Source organism: Xiphophorus couchianus, chromosome 20 (genome assembly GCF_001444195.1).
Source record: "Xiphophorus couchianus chromosome 20, X_couchianus-1.0, whole genome shotgun sequence".
In the NCBI taxonomy this organism is placed as follows: Eukaryota; Metazoa; Chordata; class Actinopteri; order Cyprinodontiformes; family Poeciliidae; genus Xiphophorus; species Xiphophorus couchianus.
The window spans coordinates 2869352-2887965 of record NC_040247.1 but is presented as its reverse complement, the minus strand read 5'-3'; the positions used below and the strand labels follow the sequence as shown (position 1 = coordinate 2887965).

Genomic DNA, 18614 nt, shown 5'->3' with positions numbered 1-18614 from the left:
GAAATGGAGAAACTTAATTTCATCAGGTTGGATTCAATGGATGGATGGAATAACAACATCCTCTTCAATACGGCTGAGGCAGTTACTCAGATTAAGATGATTAACCTGATTACTGAAATAATAATCAACTAATTTAGTAATCTATTAATAGATAACTGTAGTACACAGACTCTAAATGAATGTTTATTTTATTCACAAAAGGAACTGAATTGTTTATTTTTAGGTTTTATTCCAAGGTATTTGTCGACATTAAGCCAAAATGGAAAGACACCAGCACCTGCTGCTGCCCATCCACCTGTGAAGGGTCAAAGGTCATCAGCAAACCATCAGAAGTCCGTCGATCTCAAGAGAGGAAAACATCTCAGACCATCTCAGAACCATGACGGACGGAACCATGACGGACAGAACCATCAACATAAGTTGATGAGTGGGGAAGGAGACAAAGACAAGAATGAGATGTAGGTCTAGTCAAAGTCCAAACCTCAACCTGATTGGACCTTCAGATGAGCTGAAACAAAAGTCTGCCACATTGAAAAAAAGATTGGGGCAAAATTTCTTAACAATGTGAGAAACTGAGGCAGTCAGACGGAGTTATGGCCGCTGATGTTTATGATCGTTTAACTGGTCAGAATATAAACAATAAAGTTTATTCTGAACCTGAAAGATCATTAAGATGTTTAGAAAAACACATTTCACATCTCCGTAAGAGCAGACCCTGAATGTCCTGAGTACAGCTGATGTTGGTGTGAGGAAAATCCCATTTCAACCGTCAGAGAAGGAAAATCAAACTGACTGAATAAACGAGGATCCATGATGGTTCCAGTATAACCAGTTTCTGACTGGCCCAGTTTCCCAGCCGGACCTCACAGCGTCAGCTAACCCGCCCGGCCGTTCTGACTCGTGACCCGGACGCTGCATGGAAATCACACTCAGCTTTACCTATTCAAACAGAGCAGGGAGGATGATGTCAGGGAGAGGTGTTTGGTTCGATCACCTGCACCTCCCTGCTGGTAAACACACCGTCACACCTGACCCGATCCCGGATGTTCAGGCCCGATTACGGACACTGTGACCTCGGGGGGGCGGGGGGGGGGGGGGGGGGGGGTTCTGCTGCCAAGAGGAAGAAGATGAAGATTTCTTCATCAATGGCTGAAGCATCAAAGGAAATTTCTGCAGAAGCACTTGGTGAGGACGGAGGAGCGCAGTCCTTCATTCCAGGGAAGGGTTGAGTCTTTTGCTATCACTTCCAGTTAAAAAAGAAGAATTTGGTTCTGGCACAGCTCTAGTGTCAGATGACAACTGAAACTATCGCTGTGATTATTTAGCTACACAACATATCTGTACCATAATTCTAGTAGAAACACAAAGGAACATCACAAACAGATCTATTTGTGGTTTTCTACTGAGCTGTACAGCAGGTAGTCAAAGGATTTCCACACAAAACCCCAAAACAACAAAATGACACCACAAAAACTTTGAGTCATATTTCATTACCTCTGCTTTCTGCAGCACAAACTGATGGTTGAATACACTAAAATACTCAACAAAGAGACATAAGGAGGAAAACTTAACACAAAATTACACGTTTCACTACGAAGTTATGTTAAATAACTAATAAACAACCAACTATTCCCTCCGGATGATGAGGAATAAAAATATGCAAAACCTGCAAAACCAGAAACAGGCTGATGAAAATGTGTGAAATTAACTGAAATGCACATAAAACAGCAAAATTACATTTATAAAACACTCTAATCGAGGTGTAACTCGTTACATTTACATACTTGAGTAACATCTTTGGAATTTAAGTACAGCAGTTTAACTGCACCACACTTTTTACTTTGGTTGAATAATATTTCTGGATCCTGTCCCCACAGAGAGTAGCTTCACAGAATAAAGAATAAACATGTTTTTACCATAAAATCACCAGAAACAGACCAACAGTTTAAATCAGAGTGAGACATCCTGTTTCTACACCAGCTTTGTTGTTCTCATTAATTATTTTCTGATGAGCCATTGATCAAGATAATATAGTAAACTATATAAATTAATCACAGAAAGTACTTTACCCTGTTTTATCATCTGTTTTATACTAATTACCTGCAGTAGAATTACTTTAATAATTTATATGTTGAAAAACATATTTAGTAAATTACTTCTTGTGAATATGTTTTTATTTGTATTGTTTTTATTATTTAAATACAATAATTCAAACTTAACTCTACATTTTTTCAGTGTGATTACGTAATTTTTAAATATTAAATCAGATGTTATTTGAGTAATTTCTTGGACGACTTCTTTTGACTTTTATTTGAGTAAAATATGTCAAACCTCGGGTTCATTTGAACATTTAAGTTGAAATAAACTGGGAATGGCGAAAAAGGTTTGCATGAAGTAAAATTAGTATTTTCTTTGGTACTTGTTTCATTTTCACCCATTATGGCTTTTACTCTGTTTATTATCTTTTAATCACCAGCAGCTTTATTTTGAAATCCCTGACCAGACGTGTGCTACTTGTTGTAAGCTGGTTGGCTTGGTAACGGCTGGAGGGGGAGGAGCCTGATGGCGAGCAGCCAATGAGAGGACAGACTGCAACAGGTGAGCAGAAAACACACACCTGACCCCCGGCTGCTGCAACACAACACCGCGCAGAGGAGGCGGCCGCGGCTCGGAGAGGGACATCCTGACGGACAGGGCCGGGAACCAGAGAAGCCGGGACCATTTCAGCGCCCCGAACAGAACCGAACTGTCATTTACTCTCTTTAATCTGGAGGCAGGTCGGCGCGGATTATTGATCAGATTTAATCCGCTTTCTGCTTTAAAAATAGCGGCGATGCTTCAGGACTCCCAGCGCAGCAGCGACTAGTTCCAGGTTTCAGGTCGATAGTCTCCCAGTCCGGCAGCACCATGATCAGCTCCGAGGGCCTGCGGCCGGCCCCCGCCGGCAGGAAGCCGCTGGGGAAGCTCGCTTCCCGGCTGGAGGAGGTGAAGAACCCGTGGAGGGAGGGCTCCAAGCTGGAGCTGAGCCACAACGAGGCGGCGCGGCTGGCCACGGACGCGCTGCTGGAGTACGGGGAGAAGGAGTACCGGCGGGTCCTGGCCGAGGAGCGGGAGCTCAACTTCCTGTCCCCGCTGGAGATCCGCTACATCAGCCAGCATGCCGCCTGCAAGACCTCCGACCCCGACAGCGGCGACCGGGACGACGGGGACGCGGACGCCGTGTCCGAGCTGACCTCCGGGACTTACTTCCCCATGATGTCCGACGACGAGCCGCCGATGCTGGAGCTGGGCTGGCCCGAGACCCCGGTGCGGTTCGGACCGTCGGAGACCCAGATCTACTTCCAGAGGGACAAAACCCACAACATCAAGGACCTGATCCGGTCCATGATCAACAAGGCCAAGAAGGTGAGGAGGTCCGGCTTAATTTGGTAGTAACTAGTTACATTTACTCAACTACATTTACATGAGTAACTTTTTGGAAGATATATTGTTTTAGGAGTATTTTTACTACTTTTTACTTTTACTTGAGTCAAATTTCTGGATTCTGTACCCACAGAGTAAATTCACTGAACGAAAAACAAACATATTTTAAGCAAATAAAACTCACCAGACACACACCTGCAGTTTTTGTTAAAGTTTCACAAGTTTCAAGGCTTTTGCTGGATTTTATTATTTTCTGTTACTTATATGAATTATTGTCATTTTGTCCTTAAAATGCCAAATTTTCCACTAAACTTTATATTTTGTTCCGTCTGATAATGTAATTTTGAAATGATTGATAATTTGATCAGTTACTCAGTACTCGAGTAGACTTTTTACCAAATACTTTTTTACTCTTACTGGAGTCATTTCTTGGATGCTACTTTTTACTTTTACTAAAAAATTATGTTGAATTAATGCTGCTGATATTTGAGTAAAGTTTGGGGTTCTCTTCCCACCATTCAGATCCTTTATCCAGTTAGAACAGTTAGTTATAAAAACACAGCATAGTATCGATAACAGCATTTAAAAATCCATTTCATTTATTTTAAAAATTTCAGGCTTTTAAAAACACTAAAATAAGTAATCAGTTGGACAGAGTAAATATGTCCAATTATAACCAAGAACAAAATAATTAGCTTAAAGCTACTTCTCTGTTTGAAAAGCAGTAGGAGCGAATACTCATTTAATCCTGTCCATAATTTAAACAGTGGCATATAGATATATAGATAAAAGCAGAAATGTATGTATTTTGTTTTTTCTTTTGCTTTTCATCAAGAAATGTTTACATTTTTTCTTTTGCGTTTTCCTTAAACATGCATTTTAAGGAAAATAAAGAAACATCCATATTTCTGCTTTTATTTTTAATGATGTCAGTTTTGTTCCTCCATATAAAAGAGAGCAGCTCTGATGATGCTGTGAAGTAAAAGTGGATCAATAATTGAATCAGCTGCAGATCTGAGAGATTATCTCTGATTAATGACCCGTAGTTTAATCTAATCTGATGATGGATTCAGTTTCAGGTGGGCAGATTTCCTGACCCGGGTTAGAACCAGAACCAGAACCAGTCTGCACTCTTCCAATGAAAACAGACTCTATTCATTTCCAATTCAAATGTTCCCTCTCTCTCTCTGAGGCTGTTGCTCAGCCCAAAATGCTGCGTTGTGTTTGCAGACCAGCGGGTCACAGATGGTTACGGTCCTGTTGCTTCCAGAGTCTCTGACGGCCGCAGAGCTGCAAATATAGAGTTTCTCTTTTTCAGCGCGGCGCTTCTAGGTGAACTCTCCGGTCTGATGACGTCACGGCGCAGGTAAACACGCTGCCAGAGGAAACTCTGCAGGTGTGTTTCCTCCAGCTGGCTGCGTTAATTCGTCTCCAGAGCAGACAGGCCTGGGCCGGCCCGACCCCCACCTGTTGCCATGTTGGTTCAGCTCCTATTGGGTCCTGAACCAGAGGCCAGCAGCTGAGTCCGGATCAATGACCTCAATGCAAACTGACCTGGAGAAACACTCAGGAAGTTGAACCTGATGTTGGTTTCTGCATCTTTGGTTGCTTTTTAAAACATTTTGAGCTTGTTTTGTCTGAAATAGCTTTAGTTTATTTTAGATCTTTTCAGTTTTCTTGCTTTTTTGAAAGTTTTCTTTGTTTTAATCAATCAGTGAAGTTTAATTGTGTCTCACATTTCTGCAACAAGGCAGCTCAAAGTGCTTTATATTGTAAAAACACAAAAATAAAAACATACGGTCACCAATTTAAGAACAGACATTACATTTAGTCAAATACCACCATCAAAAAATCATCAACGCTCATAAAGAATGTTGTTCCATGTTCCGTTTATTATGAATCAAAAGCAGCTCTAATCAGCTGGGTTTTTAGTCCAGATTTAAAGGAATTCAGTGTTTCAGCTTGTTTGCAGTTTTCTGTAAGTTTGTTCCAGATCTGTGATGCATAGAAGCTGAATGCTGCTTCTCCGTGTTTGGTCTGGAAGGTTGATACAACAGCAGCAGATATTTAATGAGTTTTGTGTTTTATAAACTACCAGAAGGATTTTAAGGCAAATTTGTGCTTTGAAACTAATTTCTGTTGTTTTCCTGCGTCTGAAGTTCCTTCTGCAGGTCAAAGGTCACGTTTCTGAAGCTAGCTTCTCTGTTTGCAGCCGCCTTGCGTGTCTGTGGATCTCCCAGCAGCTGGTTTTACGGGTTGGACTTGCTGCATTAGTAAACCCAGAACCTGAGTCAGACGCTGGTGAATCCATGGTGTTCAGGTCGTGGTTCTGTGTGACCTTTGACCTCCCCAACTAGTCTCTGTCTGGAGCTGTGAGCTGGTCCCAGATCAGCCTGGTCAGCTGCTCCGCTTGCAGACGCTGCAGCACGCGCTGCGTGTGAGTCACTTCCTCTTCCTGTGTCTGTAAATAAAGCAGTAGTTCCCAAAGATTTTCTTCTGGCCCCCATGGATCCCAATAAAATCCCCCCAAAAAGAAAATAAAATCAACTGGGCTGACACATGGTTCAACCAGACATAAACCTACACACATATTTTGTTTTCAAACTCCACTGAAGTTTATTTCACACTTCAGGTTGCAACAAAACAAATTACAAACCTTCTTTACAGTGAAACACTTTTGTGTAACTGTTGTTTTTTCATTCATTCATACCGTTTTCTGAACCCCCCGATGGAATTTCGGACCCTTGAGGGGTTGCGCCGAGGGGGGCAACCCCGAGAACCACTGAAATAAAGGAAGTTCATGTGCAGAAATCCTTCAAACTCTTTGTTGCTTTTTCAGCCAATAAATGAACTTTGACCTCGTCTGAAACGCTGAGCTGCAGCAGGAGCCTGGCTTCAGGTTTTACTGTAGAACTGGCCTCAGGTTGGTTTTGGGTAATAATGTTTATTTCAACGATTGCAGAAGAGTTTAACCACTAAAGCAGGACTGGCTTGATGCTTTCCTGACGCCTGAAGCTGCTTTTCATTGGCTGATGGAGGATTTCATCACCAAACAGATTTCTGTTGCTTCTGTCTGCACAGTTAAAACATAACAATTTTTCCCTGTTAAAACTTAAAGCAGAAAAGGTTAAAGATTTTCACCTCCTTTATGCTTGAAGTCGTGTTGCATTCACTGCTGCTCGGAAATAAAGAGGTGGATTATTTGTTTCCCTGACAACTGCAAATTTTCCTTCAGAAAAGTGCAATTCACTGGACAAAATAAGTTGATAAATCTCCTAAATTGTTTTATAGAATGATTAGAAACTCATATTAACCTCTTTAAATTGAACTAAAACTTTGGAGATGTCACTTTTTTTGTTTTTACTTTAAATGCAACAGAAACTTCAGTTTGTTTTAAAGAATCAACTCATAAAACAAACCAGTTTTTATTAATATGGTGACGTTATAGGATTTATGTAATTTATAAGGTTCATCCGCCAATATTAATATTTATCATAAAAATGTCTCTGCTTCAGTGAAACATCCCACAATCCTTTGCTGCGTCAGTGTCACATGACCAGTCCCATGATGAAAATCGATATCGATTGTTTTACTTATGAGAGCAATTACTAATAATCAGTGGGGGGGGAAATGGGTAAAATAGAATATTATTCCGTTAAAAATGAAACTATTTGTGCTTTTCATGAGGTTTTGTCTCTGTAAATATGTAAGAATATTTACCAAAAGGTTTCAAATGAAGCTGTAGATTAACTGTGGAAGTGGGGAGACAGTGGAGTGTTTGGTCGTTGAATCTTTTTGTTTTTGTTGGTTCCTGTCGGTTCTCTTTCTGCTTCAGGCCCGTTTCCTCTCTCTTTGTGTTTTGGTTCTGAAGGAAATAACAAAGCAGAGGTGGGAGTGGGAGTGGGAGTGGGGGGTAAAGGAGGAAAATCCTCCAGGAAGTGAAGTATTCAGCCTCCCGGTTCTGATGGAAGTGAGAATAAATCTTCTGCCTCCAGTTGATCAGAAATGATCGATAATCTCCTGGTTGGTCGTTTCTCAGAGGAACTGATCGTGGTTCTGGGTTGACTGGTTGCTGACTGGTTGCTGACTGGGTTTGGTCACGCTGTCATCCGAGCTGTGCTTGATGGAAACTGTGAGGCCCCACAGTGGAGCGGATTAGCCCCTCGGGGCCCAGAGACCGGCTCATCAGGTTATAACATGTTCCTTCATAATATCCAAATATAGTTCCTTTTATTTTATGAGCTCATAAATAATAAACATTCAGGTTCTCATGAAACACTGACTGCAGCTTTCTTCTTTCTTTATGCCCTTCATTTGTAAAATTAGATTGTGTATAAACGCTCTGCTGATATTTAGTTTGGTGAATAAGAAAGTTAGAAACCTGCTGATTCAGATTCTCGTCTCTTTACAGAATAAAACGTTTTTTCTCTAGTCTGAGGGAAGATTTGTTGTAAAAGTTTGAGTAATTTGGGTCATGAAAGCAGGAAGTTGAATATTTTCCCAGATTGGACCAAGATTCATCTGTCAGAGGAGGTCCAGAGCATCAAGCCTCCACCGCTGTGCCTTACGGTTAATAAGGCGGATTTCTCCAAACATTGTGCTAATATCATTATTATTATTGTAAATACTGTAAAAATAAGAGCGATAAAATTAAAACATTCCTCTGCTCAGTTTTTTGTCTGAAACTGAGTAAAATTCATCTGAAGTTGAAAGAAAAACTTTCTCTGGAGAGTTTTCTGTGAAGGAAACTTCTGAGGTCTGGATCAGAACCGGTACCATCTCAAACCACGGCTGACTGAGTCCCGCTGTCTCTACAGGTCATCGCCGTGGTGATGGACATCTTCACCGACGTGGACCTGATGTGTGACCTGATGGAGGCGTCCAACAAGCGGCGAGTCCCCGTCTACATGCTGCTGGACGAGAAGAACCTGAGCTACTTCACGGACATGTGTGTGGCGCTGGACATTCAGAACTCTCACCTGAATGTAAGTGAAACGGGTCGGGACCTGGTGATCACGACCGTTCTCCTGAACCCAGATTTGTCAAACACAGCTGCATTTAAGGAAGTGATTTGTTTTTTGGAACAGGCCTTTCTCTCATGGTCTCAGTTTTATGGTTGCTGGGTTTTGCTAACTTGGTTGCTAACAGCCAAGTAAATTATCTGTAGTAAATAAATAAATTAGAGAAAAGCTAAGTGTGCTAAATGTCGACAAAGTTGGCAAAAACACTAAAGCACCAAATGAAAAATTAGCTGGAGAAAAGTGGAAGATTTCCCAACAGAACTTTTCAGTTATTCTGGTTCTGTTCATTCTGAAAAACTTAATGATGGCTATAAATCATTCACAGTCCTGATCCTAGTGCGCTGCACTATTCCAGGGACGTTTTGTGCTTTTTGTGCAGATAATTCCAGTTGTTTGCTTTTTTCTATACAAACTCCATAAATGCTGCGTCTCTGGTTGATCTTGTTGTCCTGTTTTCACGCTGAGAGCCATTATTTTACGTCTGTGTGTTGGTTTGTGCAGCACATGCGGATTCGCAGCGTCTGCGGCGACACGTACTGCACCAGAGGCGGGAAGAAGTTCACCGGTCAGGTCCTGGAGAAGTTCATGATCATCGACTGTGAGGAGGTCATCGCCGGCTCCTACAGGTGAGACGGCAGCGTTAGCTGCTCAGTTTACACCAATAAACTTTTCCAGGCGCCTTTAGTCTCAGTGGCAGCAAATAAATATGAGATTTAGGAACAGTCACACCTGTTATCAGTCAGCCCTCCTTTTTTTAGCAGGAAAACAGGAAGGTTTGTGTGGAGCTGCTCCGTCCTGCAGCCTGACGTCTGCTTTGCATCTCGCTGATACGCAGCACTGACACAGGAAGACTCAGATGAATTTGCAAATTCTTGTGGCGAGGCTGATAAAGCCGACGTTGTGCAGCAGAGCTGTTTCCTGAAGCTGCGGGTGGTTAAAACGGTTCCAGAAATATCCCAGTATCACCTGTAATTACAGCCAGAGATAAGAGAGGGCAAAGGTCATCCAGTTTAAGCTCACGGTTTTCCCCTTCTGATCGTCTCTGAGCGAAACTGAACATCTGAGGGTTGAAATGTTTCTGCTTTAAATGAAGCAAACAGATGAAATGAACTAAAACAACCTTCAGTGTCGTCGTTGTGACCTGGTAAAGCTGCAGCCATCTTGTCCTGGTCCAGACTTAACCAGAACCCACTCACAGTTCAGTTACTAAAACTGAATTAGTTCATGTTCATAGATCCACACCTAAATATTGTGAACCAAGTTCACATTCCCAATATGAACAAGTTCATTTTATGATGACCTTAAAATAAAACATGTAAGTTAGCATTAGCAACCAGCCTTCATTCAGCTGATATCCTCTGTTGTTGCTCACAAACATGAACCAGATATAAGTGTGTCCACGATCAGACATTTTCATGTTTTAGTTGTTAGAAAGTTAAGCTAAAGGTTTCAAACCAAGTTGATAATTTAGCTCTTTAAAGCGTAACAGGGTCGTGTTCCTCTCGTGTAAAATCCAGTTTCTGTTTTAACACGATATCTGACTAAATCTGTGCTGTTCAGCTAAAATTACCTCGAGAGCAGCGTTGGACGTGACAGAATGTGCTAAACTGTAACTTAACTTGTCTGGCAGTCCCTGCCTGCAGCAGGTTCTGCACCGTAAGCGCTGAAACTTTTTCCCTTTCAGACGGTCCGGATACAAACCTTCAGTTTAAATTATGTTAAAAGCAAAGAGGGAGAAGTCATAGTTGAGATTCCCACTGATACGCGACGCAACCAAGATCTTACGTTTTCCACAAAAAGAAGTTAATGTTTGTGGGAAACGTTTCTCGGTTTGGATTTTTTGTTTTCAGTCAGAGCTTCTTTCACGTTAAGCCCATTATGCATAAACCACCATAACGCTCTCTGAAGACGCTCATAAATCCTGGACGGTGGCGTATTTTTGGTTCAGATGAAGGTTCTGCGTGAAGTTGTTGTTCTAAAAGGAGCCGTTGTGTGATGTGAATGTTCCCAGGCAGAAACATGGTGTCTGCTCGGCTGTCAGTTACTCATCATCCTCAGCTCAGACTGAGCTCCATTGTCTCCAGGCGTCCGTCCAAACTGTGTTATTGTCTCTTTTGTTGTGCGCAGAGACTTTCCTGCTCACATCACGAGAACTTGACTTCCTGTCATGAACAAACTGTGCGACCCGGTGAGGAAACGGGTTCAGTTTTAGAGTGAAAACTGGGCTCGGAGCGTAGCGATGTCCCCTGAAGCGATGCCGAGGGCGTCTGAGTGAAAAATCGCCGTGAAGCTGAGACTTTGTTTTTACCAAGCTGTTGTCACAGATCAGCTCAGAGGAAGTGTTGATCATTACTGCATGTACTTGGTGGTGTAATTATAACTCCTGCCACAGCTTGTAAAACCCCAGGCTGTCACTATGAGGGAGCAGAAAGTTTTCTTGGAGTTTGAAGGCGACGTATCCGTGGTGCTGCAGGTCGGGACGGGAACTGAAGAGAATTTATTGGTTCCTTATCGATTCTCATTGAGTTAGAAAATAAACTTCTTAATTCAAAATATGCACCATGTTGTTTTTGATTCAAACTAAACAAAAACTTGCTTAATCAATAAGAATCCCTCTGTCAAATTAACATTAACATCAACAGTTTTTGTGTTTTTAACATAATAAGCGAGCCTGGTCAGAAAATATATTCTGATTTATTGAATATGACTTTAACTTAACGTGAGATGTAGATTATTCATACAGCATGGCTCTAACATTAATACAGTAGCCAGGATGCGGAGGAGTTTAAGTTACCTGTCCTCTAAGCTCCGCCCCCTTGAGATTCACCATCATTGCTAAGCAACGGATCAAACTCACTCGTTCAAATCGGTTGCATGCTGTGCTGTCAGCGGTTTGAGGATGTTGGAGGCATTTCAAATCTATGTGAAATAAACATTTCTTGCAGCGTTTCTGCCGTGACACCATCTTGGATATTTTCTAAAGCGAAACACGGAGCGTGGATACATCACACGTTACGGGAACCGTTAAACAGAATCGTTAAGCTGACTACCCAGAACCGTTTCTGTACGAGAACCGGTTCCCTAGCTGCAGGTGTGGGTTGGGTCAGTTCTGCTGACTCTGGAATGAAGACAAAAAACTGTTCAAAATATTTCAGTCAGGTCTCATCTGCACCACACCTTCACTTCAGCTGAGTTTCCTGCAACAGTCAGAGCTGCAGCTCATCAAATTAGATATCAACTTTGCATCATTTCGAAATGTTTAATAATAAATAGTTTAATATAAATGAGAACAAAGGTCATTTTATCTATAATTTCAGTATGTTTTAGTTAGTTTTATAAACGTACAATATAGTAGTTTCCCCCATTGATTACAGTTTTTATTTATCAGTTAACAAAACGTTTCCTGAATTAAAATTGTTTGTTATTTCGTTTGTTTTAGTGAACTGCAGTAACCTCGGTTTCGACTACATGCCATTTTTTCTGCTGCTAACATCGACTTTAACATTAACTTCCTGCTTAGCTGTCGAAGCCAGGACAGGTGGCATGCTGACGAGGAAATTAGTGATTCACCTCACCTGCTGGTGGTCGTAATGTTTTGCCTGATTGATGTATATCTGCTGCATGTTTTGTTTCATGGGTAAAGATGCAGATTATGATAAGCTGAACAAAAAGAGAATAAAAGGAAAATCCTGAGATTCGTCATTAATAATTCATCAACATGTTTGAGCTGCTAACTGGAAAATTATATAAAATGTTCCAGGAAGTCGTATCGTAACTTGCTGAACATGTTTATAAGTTTATGGCTCTGTTGATAAAGCAGCAGAGTGAAGCGATGTAAGAGTTTTATGGTCGCAGCGGTTCCCTCTGAGGAACCGTCATGGCGGACGGCGAGTCGCTGCTCAGCAGGCACCTCAACTTCTCTGTTTAATTTCCCGCTCAGCAAGTTCAGCAACTTTCACATTCACATCTGAGGAAAAATTATTGCTGCTGTTTCCTATGACTAATAATAATAATGATGGGTTGGTTTAACAGGTGAGAGTGACGCGGCCTACTGAGAGGAAAAACTGTCTGGAAAAGGTTTTATAGACATAGAAAACTCTCCAAATATGATGTTTTGCATCATCATTTATTTATTTAATCAGCTGTAAGTGGAACATAATTATCTGAATACAGTGAGAAATAACTAAGAAGTTATCAGGCTTGCTAGCTAGCTCCTGTAGTTAGCTACATAGCTAACTATCTCTATTTCTTTTTTTAATCTGATTTATTTTAGAGATTTTGATTGCTTTTAAAAAAAAACTTCAAGTACATATACTTCAGTATTTTTTATTCAAATAGAAATGAACTGGTTCTAATATTTTTACTGTATTTCTGGAGGAAAAATTGCTAATTCTATTGCATTTTATTTTATTAAAGATTCGACGTAAAACAAAATCTAATAATTTCAAAATTCTTAAAATATGTATTCTTGTTTTTTGTTGTAATACATAGATGTATGGTGTTATACTTATTCTTATTTATTATAGTTATAGAATTTTTAGATTGGCTAAAAATCTAAAGTTATTCTTGTAATTCAAGCAAATCAACAATTTGAAAAGATAAAAGTAATAAAATGTTTTGGGAATTTTCCAATATATTTTGCTAGTAACCAACATTCAGTTTAAAGTAAGAAAACATTGTTTTCATATCTAACAGGATGATATGGTTTTAATAAATACTTCATCACTTTTCCATGAATCACCTTTATGCTTTCAGGCGGAATTATAATAACATAACAGAACCGAATTTCCAGATTGAGGGTTTTAAATCTGAGTGATGAGTGAATGTGTCTGGATGAAACCAGCTCAAGCTGTCGTCGCTCCAGCAGATGAAGGTCGGCTGGACGCCCAATGAACCGATGAGTCACAGCTGTGACTCATCATCTGCCAGGAAACGGTTAACTCTGGCTTATCAGCTGGAGGTGGAGGGAGATCATTTACACCAAGTACTGATAGATGCTCAGTGCGTTTTATCATTCTTAAACGTATAATTTTATTGTCCCGATGGAACTAACCCGAGTTAATGGCCTCACTCCGAGCCCCAGGAGGAACCCAACCCTAATTTGTTACCGAAGCTGTCAGACGCTCCTACCTGAGGTTATCTGTGGAAACTTTCCTCCGTTTTCCTTCTGATTGTTAGATCTTAGATGATAAAAGGTCCTGACTTCCTGTCGTCTCTCCCTGCAGCTTCACCTGGCTGTCGGCGCAGGTGCACAGCAACATGGTGATGCATTTCTCAGGTTTCATCACCGACAGCTTCGATCGGGAGTTTCGCTGTCTGTACGCCGACTCGCAGATCATCGACAGGTTCAACTCAGAAGACGAAGAGATGCCTTATTATCCGTCATACCAGACCTTCCAGGCCCCTGGGATCGGCCTGGGGCTCGGCGGGCCCCTGGGTCTGGATCTGCACTCCGACAGGTATGAGCGACCTGTCCAACATGGCGGACGTTCCATGGAAACATCAAATACATCATGGAGGAAAACATTAAGAATCGCTATCATTTTAAAGACAATAATAAATGTTTCCAGAGGTCAGGAAAGGTCAACCAGCCTCCTCACCTTCTTCATATTAGACAAAATTGGTGTCAGTCAACTTGACTATGATTGTGCAGCAAAAATATCTTTGTGCTGCTTTTGCTTTGAAAATATTAATGAAAGTTTAAAGGCCCCTCCTCCCCCACATTACCCAAATGTAACACAATTGTCTTACATTTTTATGAACATCTTTAACGTGATAGGTGCACAAAGGAAAAAAAATTGCTGCACAAACTTTTGACACCAATTTCATTAGATTTGAAGAAGGTGCCAGGGGAACCAACTTCACTCAGGTCTTATTTATTCATCTGCTTTTTTATTCTTTTTAATTATTTCAACCACAATCTGAAGCAGATTATGGAAAAAATGTACAGATAATTCACACTGTACGGGAAGGAAACCTTAAATAGAAAAACTTCCTGCTTCTTCTCAGTATAATTCCTACCAGCTGCACCTTTACCACCTTATTCACAACATTTTCATTTTCTGCTCTTCTGTTTGCTCACATAAACTATATTTTAATGTCATCAAACTCTCATGTTTTAGTTACCAGAAGACAGAATGAGAATTTCCTAAAATAGATAAAGGATCCATTTGGTCTAAATGTTTAATTGCAAAGTTAAAGTGTTAACAAGCGCTAAGCTGTGGCTTCATTCCTCCATTTTCTCTGCACACTGCCACACCCTGCCTGCAGCAGGTTCTGCAGAATAACAACAGGAACTAGAATCTGGTCACAGGTTTACAGCTGGAGTTTCTTATTGTTACCAAAGACGAGTTGAAACATTAACTTGTCAGGAGGACCGGGTCCACAGGACGTTTCCGAGGTGAAATGCTGTGCCTCAGATTTGCTCCGTTTACAGTTGTTGTTCCCAGACTGAGTTTAATGGCAGCACGTTTGGCTCAGTTCAGGTTCGTCATGTAAAAACCAGGTCATTCGGTCCAAAGTCCTCCAAAAAGTCAACAAACTAATTCATCCGAGTTTATTTGTGCACAAGGCTGTTGCTTTTCGCCAGACCTGGTTCTGAAGCCGCCTGACTGAAGGCTCAGAGGTACATCAGCAGTCGGCCCCAAACCCTCAAACTCATTACAGTTAAACTTGGTGTTTGTCTCAACAAGCCAACTGTTGGAAGCGTTTCTGTCAGCATGTTTTCAAAAAAGGATTCCAGAGTCGCTTGTTTTGCCAGTAAACACAGACAGAACCGGGCCGCTGGCCCCGGAGTACAACTGGAGCTCAGCGAAGGTTTCCTGAGTGGGATTCGATCTGCAACTTGTAGTAATTTGACCAGAACCACAAGAAAAAGTACAAACCCAGTAAAAACAGGCAGAATTTGAACCGTTAAAGTCTAACTGACCAAGTTAGAACATTTCCACCAAAGTGGGCGGAGCTAAATTTGTTTTATGATTTCATGATTTATCGTTTTTCTCTTTTCTCTCTTTCTACCATAAACTGGATGGTAAAGTTTTCATTCTGGAGTTTTGGTCTCAGTTAAATCTTTATTTTTATGGGTAATTTTGTTTCCAGAAACTTCATAATTCGATTTATTTATTTCTGTTGTTTGTTTATTTATTTTGGATATTTGTCTTCCAGTTCCAGTTTTAAAAATTAATTAGCATTTAAAGTTTATTGATCTTTGAGAATGTGTTCTTGCATTATTACCATTATATGAATTTAAAATGGTCTCAAAACAACATTATTCTTTTTCATAATAACATCTGGGCAAAATTAGTTATTGTGACGGGCCTGTTAGTGTATCAGTTTTTAAAGAACCGGGTCGGTACTGGTACCGTCTCTGTTTCTGTTCCTTGTTGATCTCGACTGTCTTTCCTCCTGCAGGCAACGGGACCGGAGTTGCTCTGAAAACTCCAGCAGCCAATCAAGTAACAGTGTTTCCAGCGTTAAGGTCGCTCCGGGGATGACCTCCAACAACGTCTACAAGGTCACTCAGGGTCATGACAAGAAGGAACCCGTCGGCTCGTCTCTGCAAAGCCCAGAGAGGAGAATCGGTGGCGGGCTGAGGGTGGGAGGCCCGGGAGTCCGAGGTTCTCCCAATGGCGGAACCGGTCACAACCCGATCACCGACCGCCAGCTGCCAACCTACAGCCAGTCAACGGGCATCGAGTGGAACAAACCCAGCTCAGCCGAACTCTTGCGGGCAAACATTGGTGGCACTTCTACCAAATTTCAGGGATTGGGTTTGTATGATCACAAGCCCACCTTGTTTCAAAGTTCTCCAAACACAAACCTGAACCTTAAGATCCAGACGCCGTCGCCCGTCAACGAACCCAAACTGCCCCCAAAGCAGAGGACGCCCACCGGCCAGTACCACAACAAGATGTCCGACAAGCTGCTCTTCTCCTCCAAAGACAAGGAAACCTTCAACTTCCGGCGTTCTCCGTCCCCGCTGAACTCCTCGCCCTGGGGCGGGCCAGAACTCTCTCAGCCAGAGCCGGAGAGCCAGCAGTGCCCGCCGCCGCCGACGTCTCCGCCGGGCCACATGAGCCGCCAGGACCAGAAGCGGATGACGCTGGGCCACAGCAAGCTGGACCTGGTGAACCACTACAACAAGCTGAAAACGAAGCAGGTCTACAGCCGCTTTGAGCTGAAGAGCAAAAACTGAAGGACCGTCTGCGTCCTGCCGCACCGTTCAGACTCAGAGGAGTTTTCTGAACCTTTTCTGTTAACGTTTTATTTCTTTATTATCTTCCACAGCCGGAAAACATGGAACACTTACTGAGTCGGCCATTTTGGCTCTGAGATACTGTTCAGTTTCCCTCCTGAAACCGTTTCGCCTCTTCATGGAAATAAGGACCAACTGTTGGTTTCAACAGGGGGTTCAAAGTGCGGCCCAGGGCCATTTGCAGCCGTCTGAATGATTGTGTGTGGCCCCCAACCTCAATCCAAGGATGGACACTTTTTCATCTTGTAGAGCAAGTTTTTAACTAGGTTTTTTCTTTTCTTTTTTTACAGATTCGTAACATCTTACAAAAATATGAGGTACAAAAAATAGATTCTCTTATATTAATTGCTTTTTCTTACCTTTGGAGTAACTAGAACCACAAACATTGATCTACTGTTACTCAAATGCAAAGCATTCAGCCCAAATAAGAAAACAATCAAACTTTAAAAGTCTTATGATGATGCAAAACTTTTTATGTTTTGGATCTAAAATAACTTAAAATTTCACTTTATTATTGAACAGATACATTTAAAAAAAAGGCTCAAGAAGTTTGTTTTAAAATACTTTTGCAGCCTCCAAGTGTTGGGAAAATGTTTGGACACCAGTGGTTGAAAGAGATTTTTCTGTATTAGATTATTTTATATAACGTTTGTTCTCTAAAATAATCTGTTAATCATCAGTTGTGCTCTGGAAACAAGAAGGCGTAGCAACGAGCTAACACTGGATTAAACCTTCAACACTCCAGGAACGTTTTTTTCTAGCTGTTGTAAATAAATGCAATCTTATGATAATTTCACTGTATAAAGATTTTATTTTAAAACTTATTTTAACTGCCCCTCCCTTAAGTGTTATCTGCAATTACCAGCAATCTGAATTCAAGATATTTTAAAGTCTTAAAATCTTCAAAAAGTCAGGTAATTTAAATGAGTCTTGTTGAAATTGTTTCTGTTGATGTTTTATTAAATCAGAATGCACTGTAAAACATTCGCAGGTTGAAACTGGCACAAAATATTATTCTGAGAATAAAGTCATAACATTAGGATTAAGCCATAAATCATAAAGTTATAACAATACAAAAAAGGTTGTAATACAATAATAAAGTTGTTCGACAGAATTAAATTTTTTGAAAACTCCTACATGAAATATAATTAACATTTAAAATAAGAAATGTTGAAGATCTTGAAAAGTTACATTTTGTTCTTGGTTTTACAAATTAGAAAATATTTAATCTTTTATCACATCAGCATTAAGTTGTTATCAGTAGCAGGACAACAGTGGAGTCTGTTTGGAAAGAACCACCTGGACCTGCTGAGCGGGTCACATCAGATCTTAATAACTTTATAAAAGTTTTTTCTCATTTTTCATCTTCATTCTGATAATTAAAAATTAAAAATCCCCAATGCGCCGTCGTAGCTTCAGTTAGAGGCTGGAAGCTAAAAGGCACAAAGATTCCCAAGTTTTTTTTGTTTGTTTTTTTCAAATTATACTTTTATTAAATTTCAGCAACAACCAATTAACCGTTCCAGCATAAATCTTGCTAATTTAACAGGAAGCAAAAACAAATCTAATAAGTTGCAGCATTAGTGTGTCATCCTGACACCCGGGCCGAGTCGAAGGAAATAGAGAAATGATTTAAAAAATGATTCTGTACATAAAAGGAAAAATATATACCACAATTAGCAATTGTACCAATTAAATTCATCACCACACTAAAAGTTGAGAAGTTTTCAAATTGAAGTGTCTGGAGGACATTTTTAATAAACGGCGGTATCGCTCGGCGTCTCTGTCCCATAATCCCTTGCTTCTGTCTGTGCTAACAGATGAGGTAGTCTCAGTTCACCTGTAACGTCTTCATGTTTCATCCTCTGTTACACAGAAGGAAGCAGGAAGGAAATGAAGAGCTTTCAGTGTCTGAA

General features: G+C 40.9%; 1 protein-coding gene across 1 annotated transcript; it reads left to right on the top strand.

Annotated features, from left to right (window-relative positions):
* Nucleotides 1-2610: 2610 nt before the first annotated feature.
* On the top strand, nucleotides 2611-17103 carry fam83c (family with sequence similarity 83 member C). Its single transcript, XM_028003828.1, has 5 exons — nucleotides 2611-3405; nucleotides 8241-8408; nucleotides 8946-9070; nucleotides 13670-13903; nucleotides 15855-17103. The coding sequence occupies exons 1-5, from the start codon at nucleotides 2908-2910 to the stop codon at nucleotides 16636-16638; spliced, it is 1809 nt and encodes a 602-aa protein (XP_027859629.1). The 5' UTR covers nucleotides 2611-2907; the 3' UTR covers nucleotides 16639-17103.
* The last annotated feature ends 1511 nt before the right edge of the window (nucleotides 17104-18614 follow it).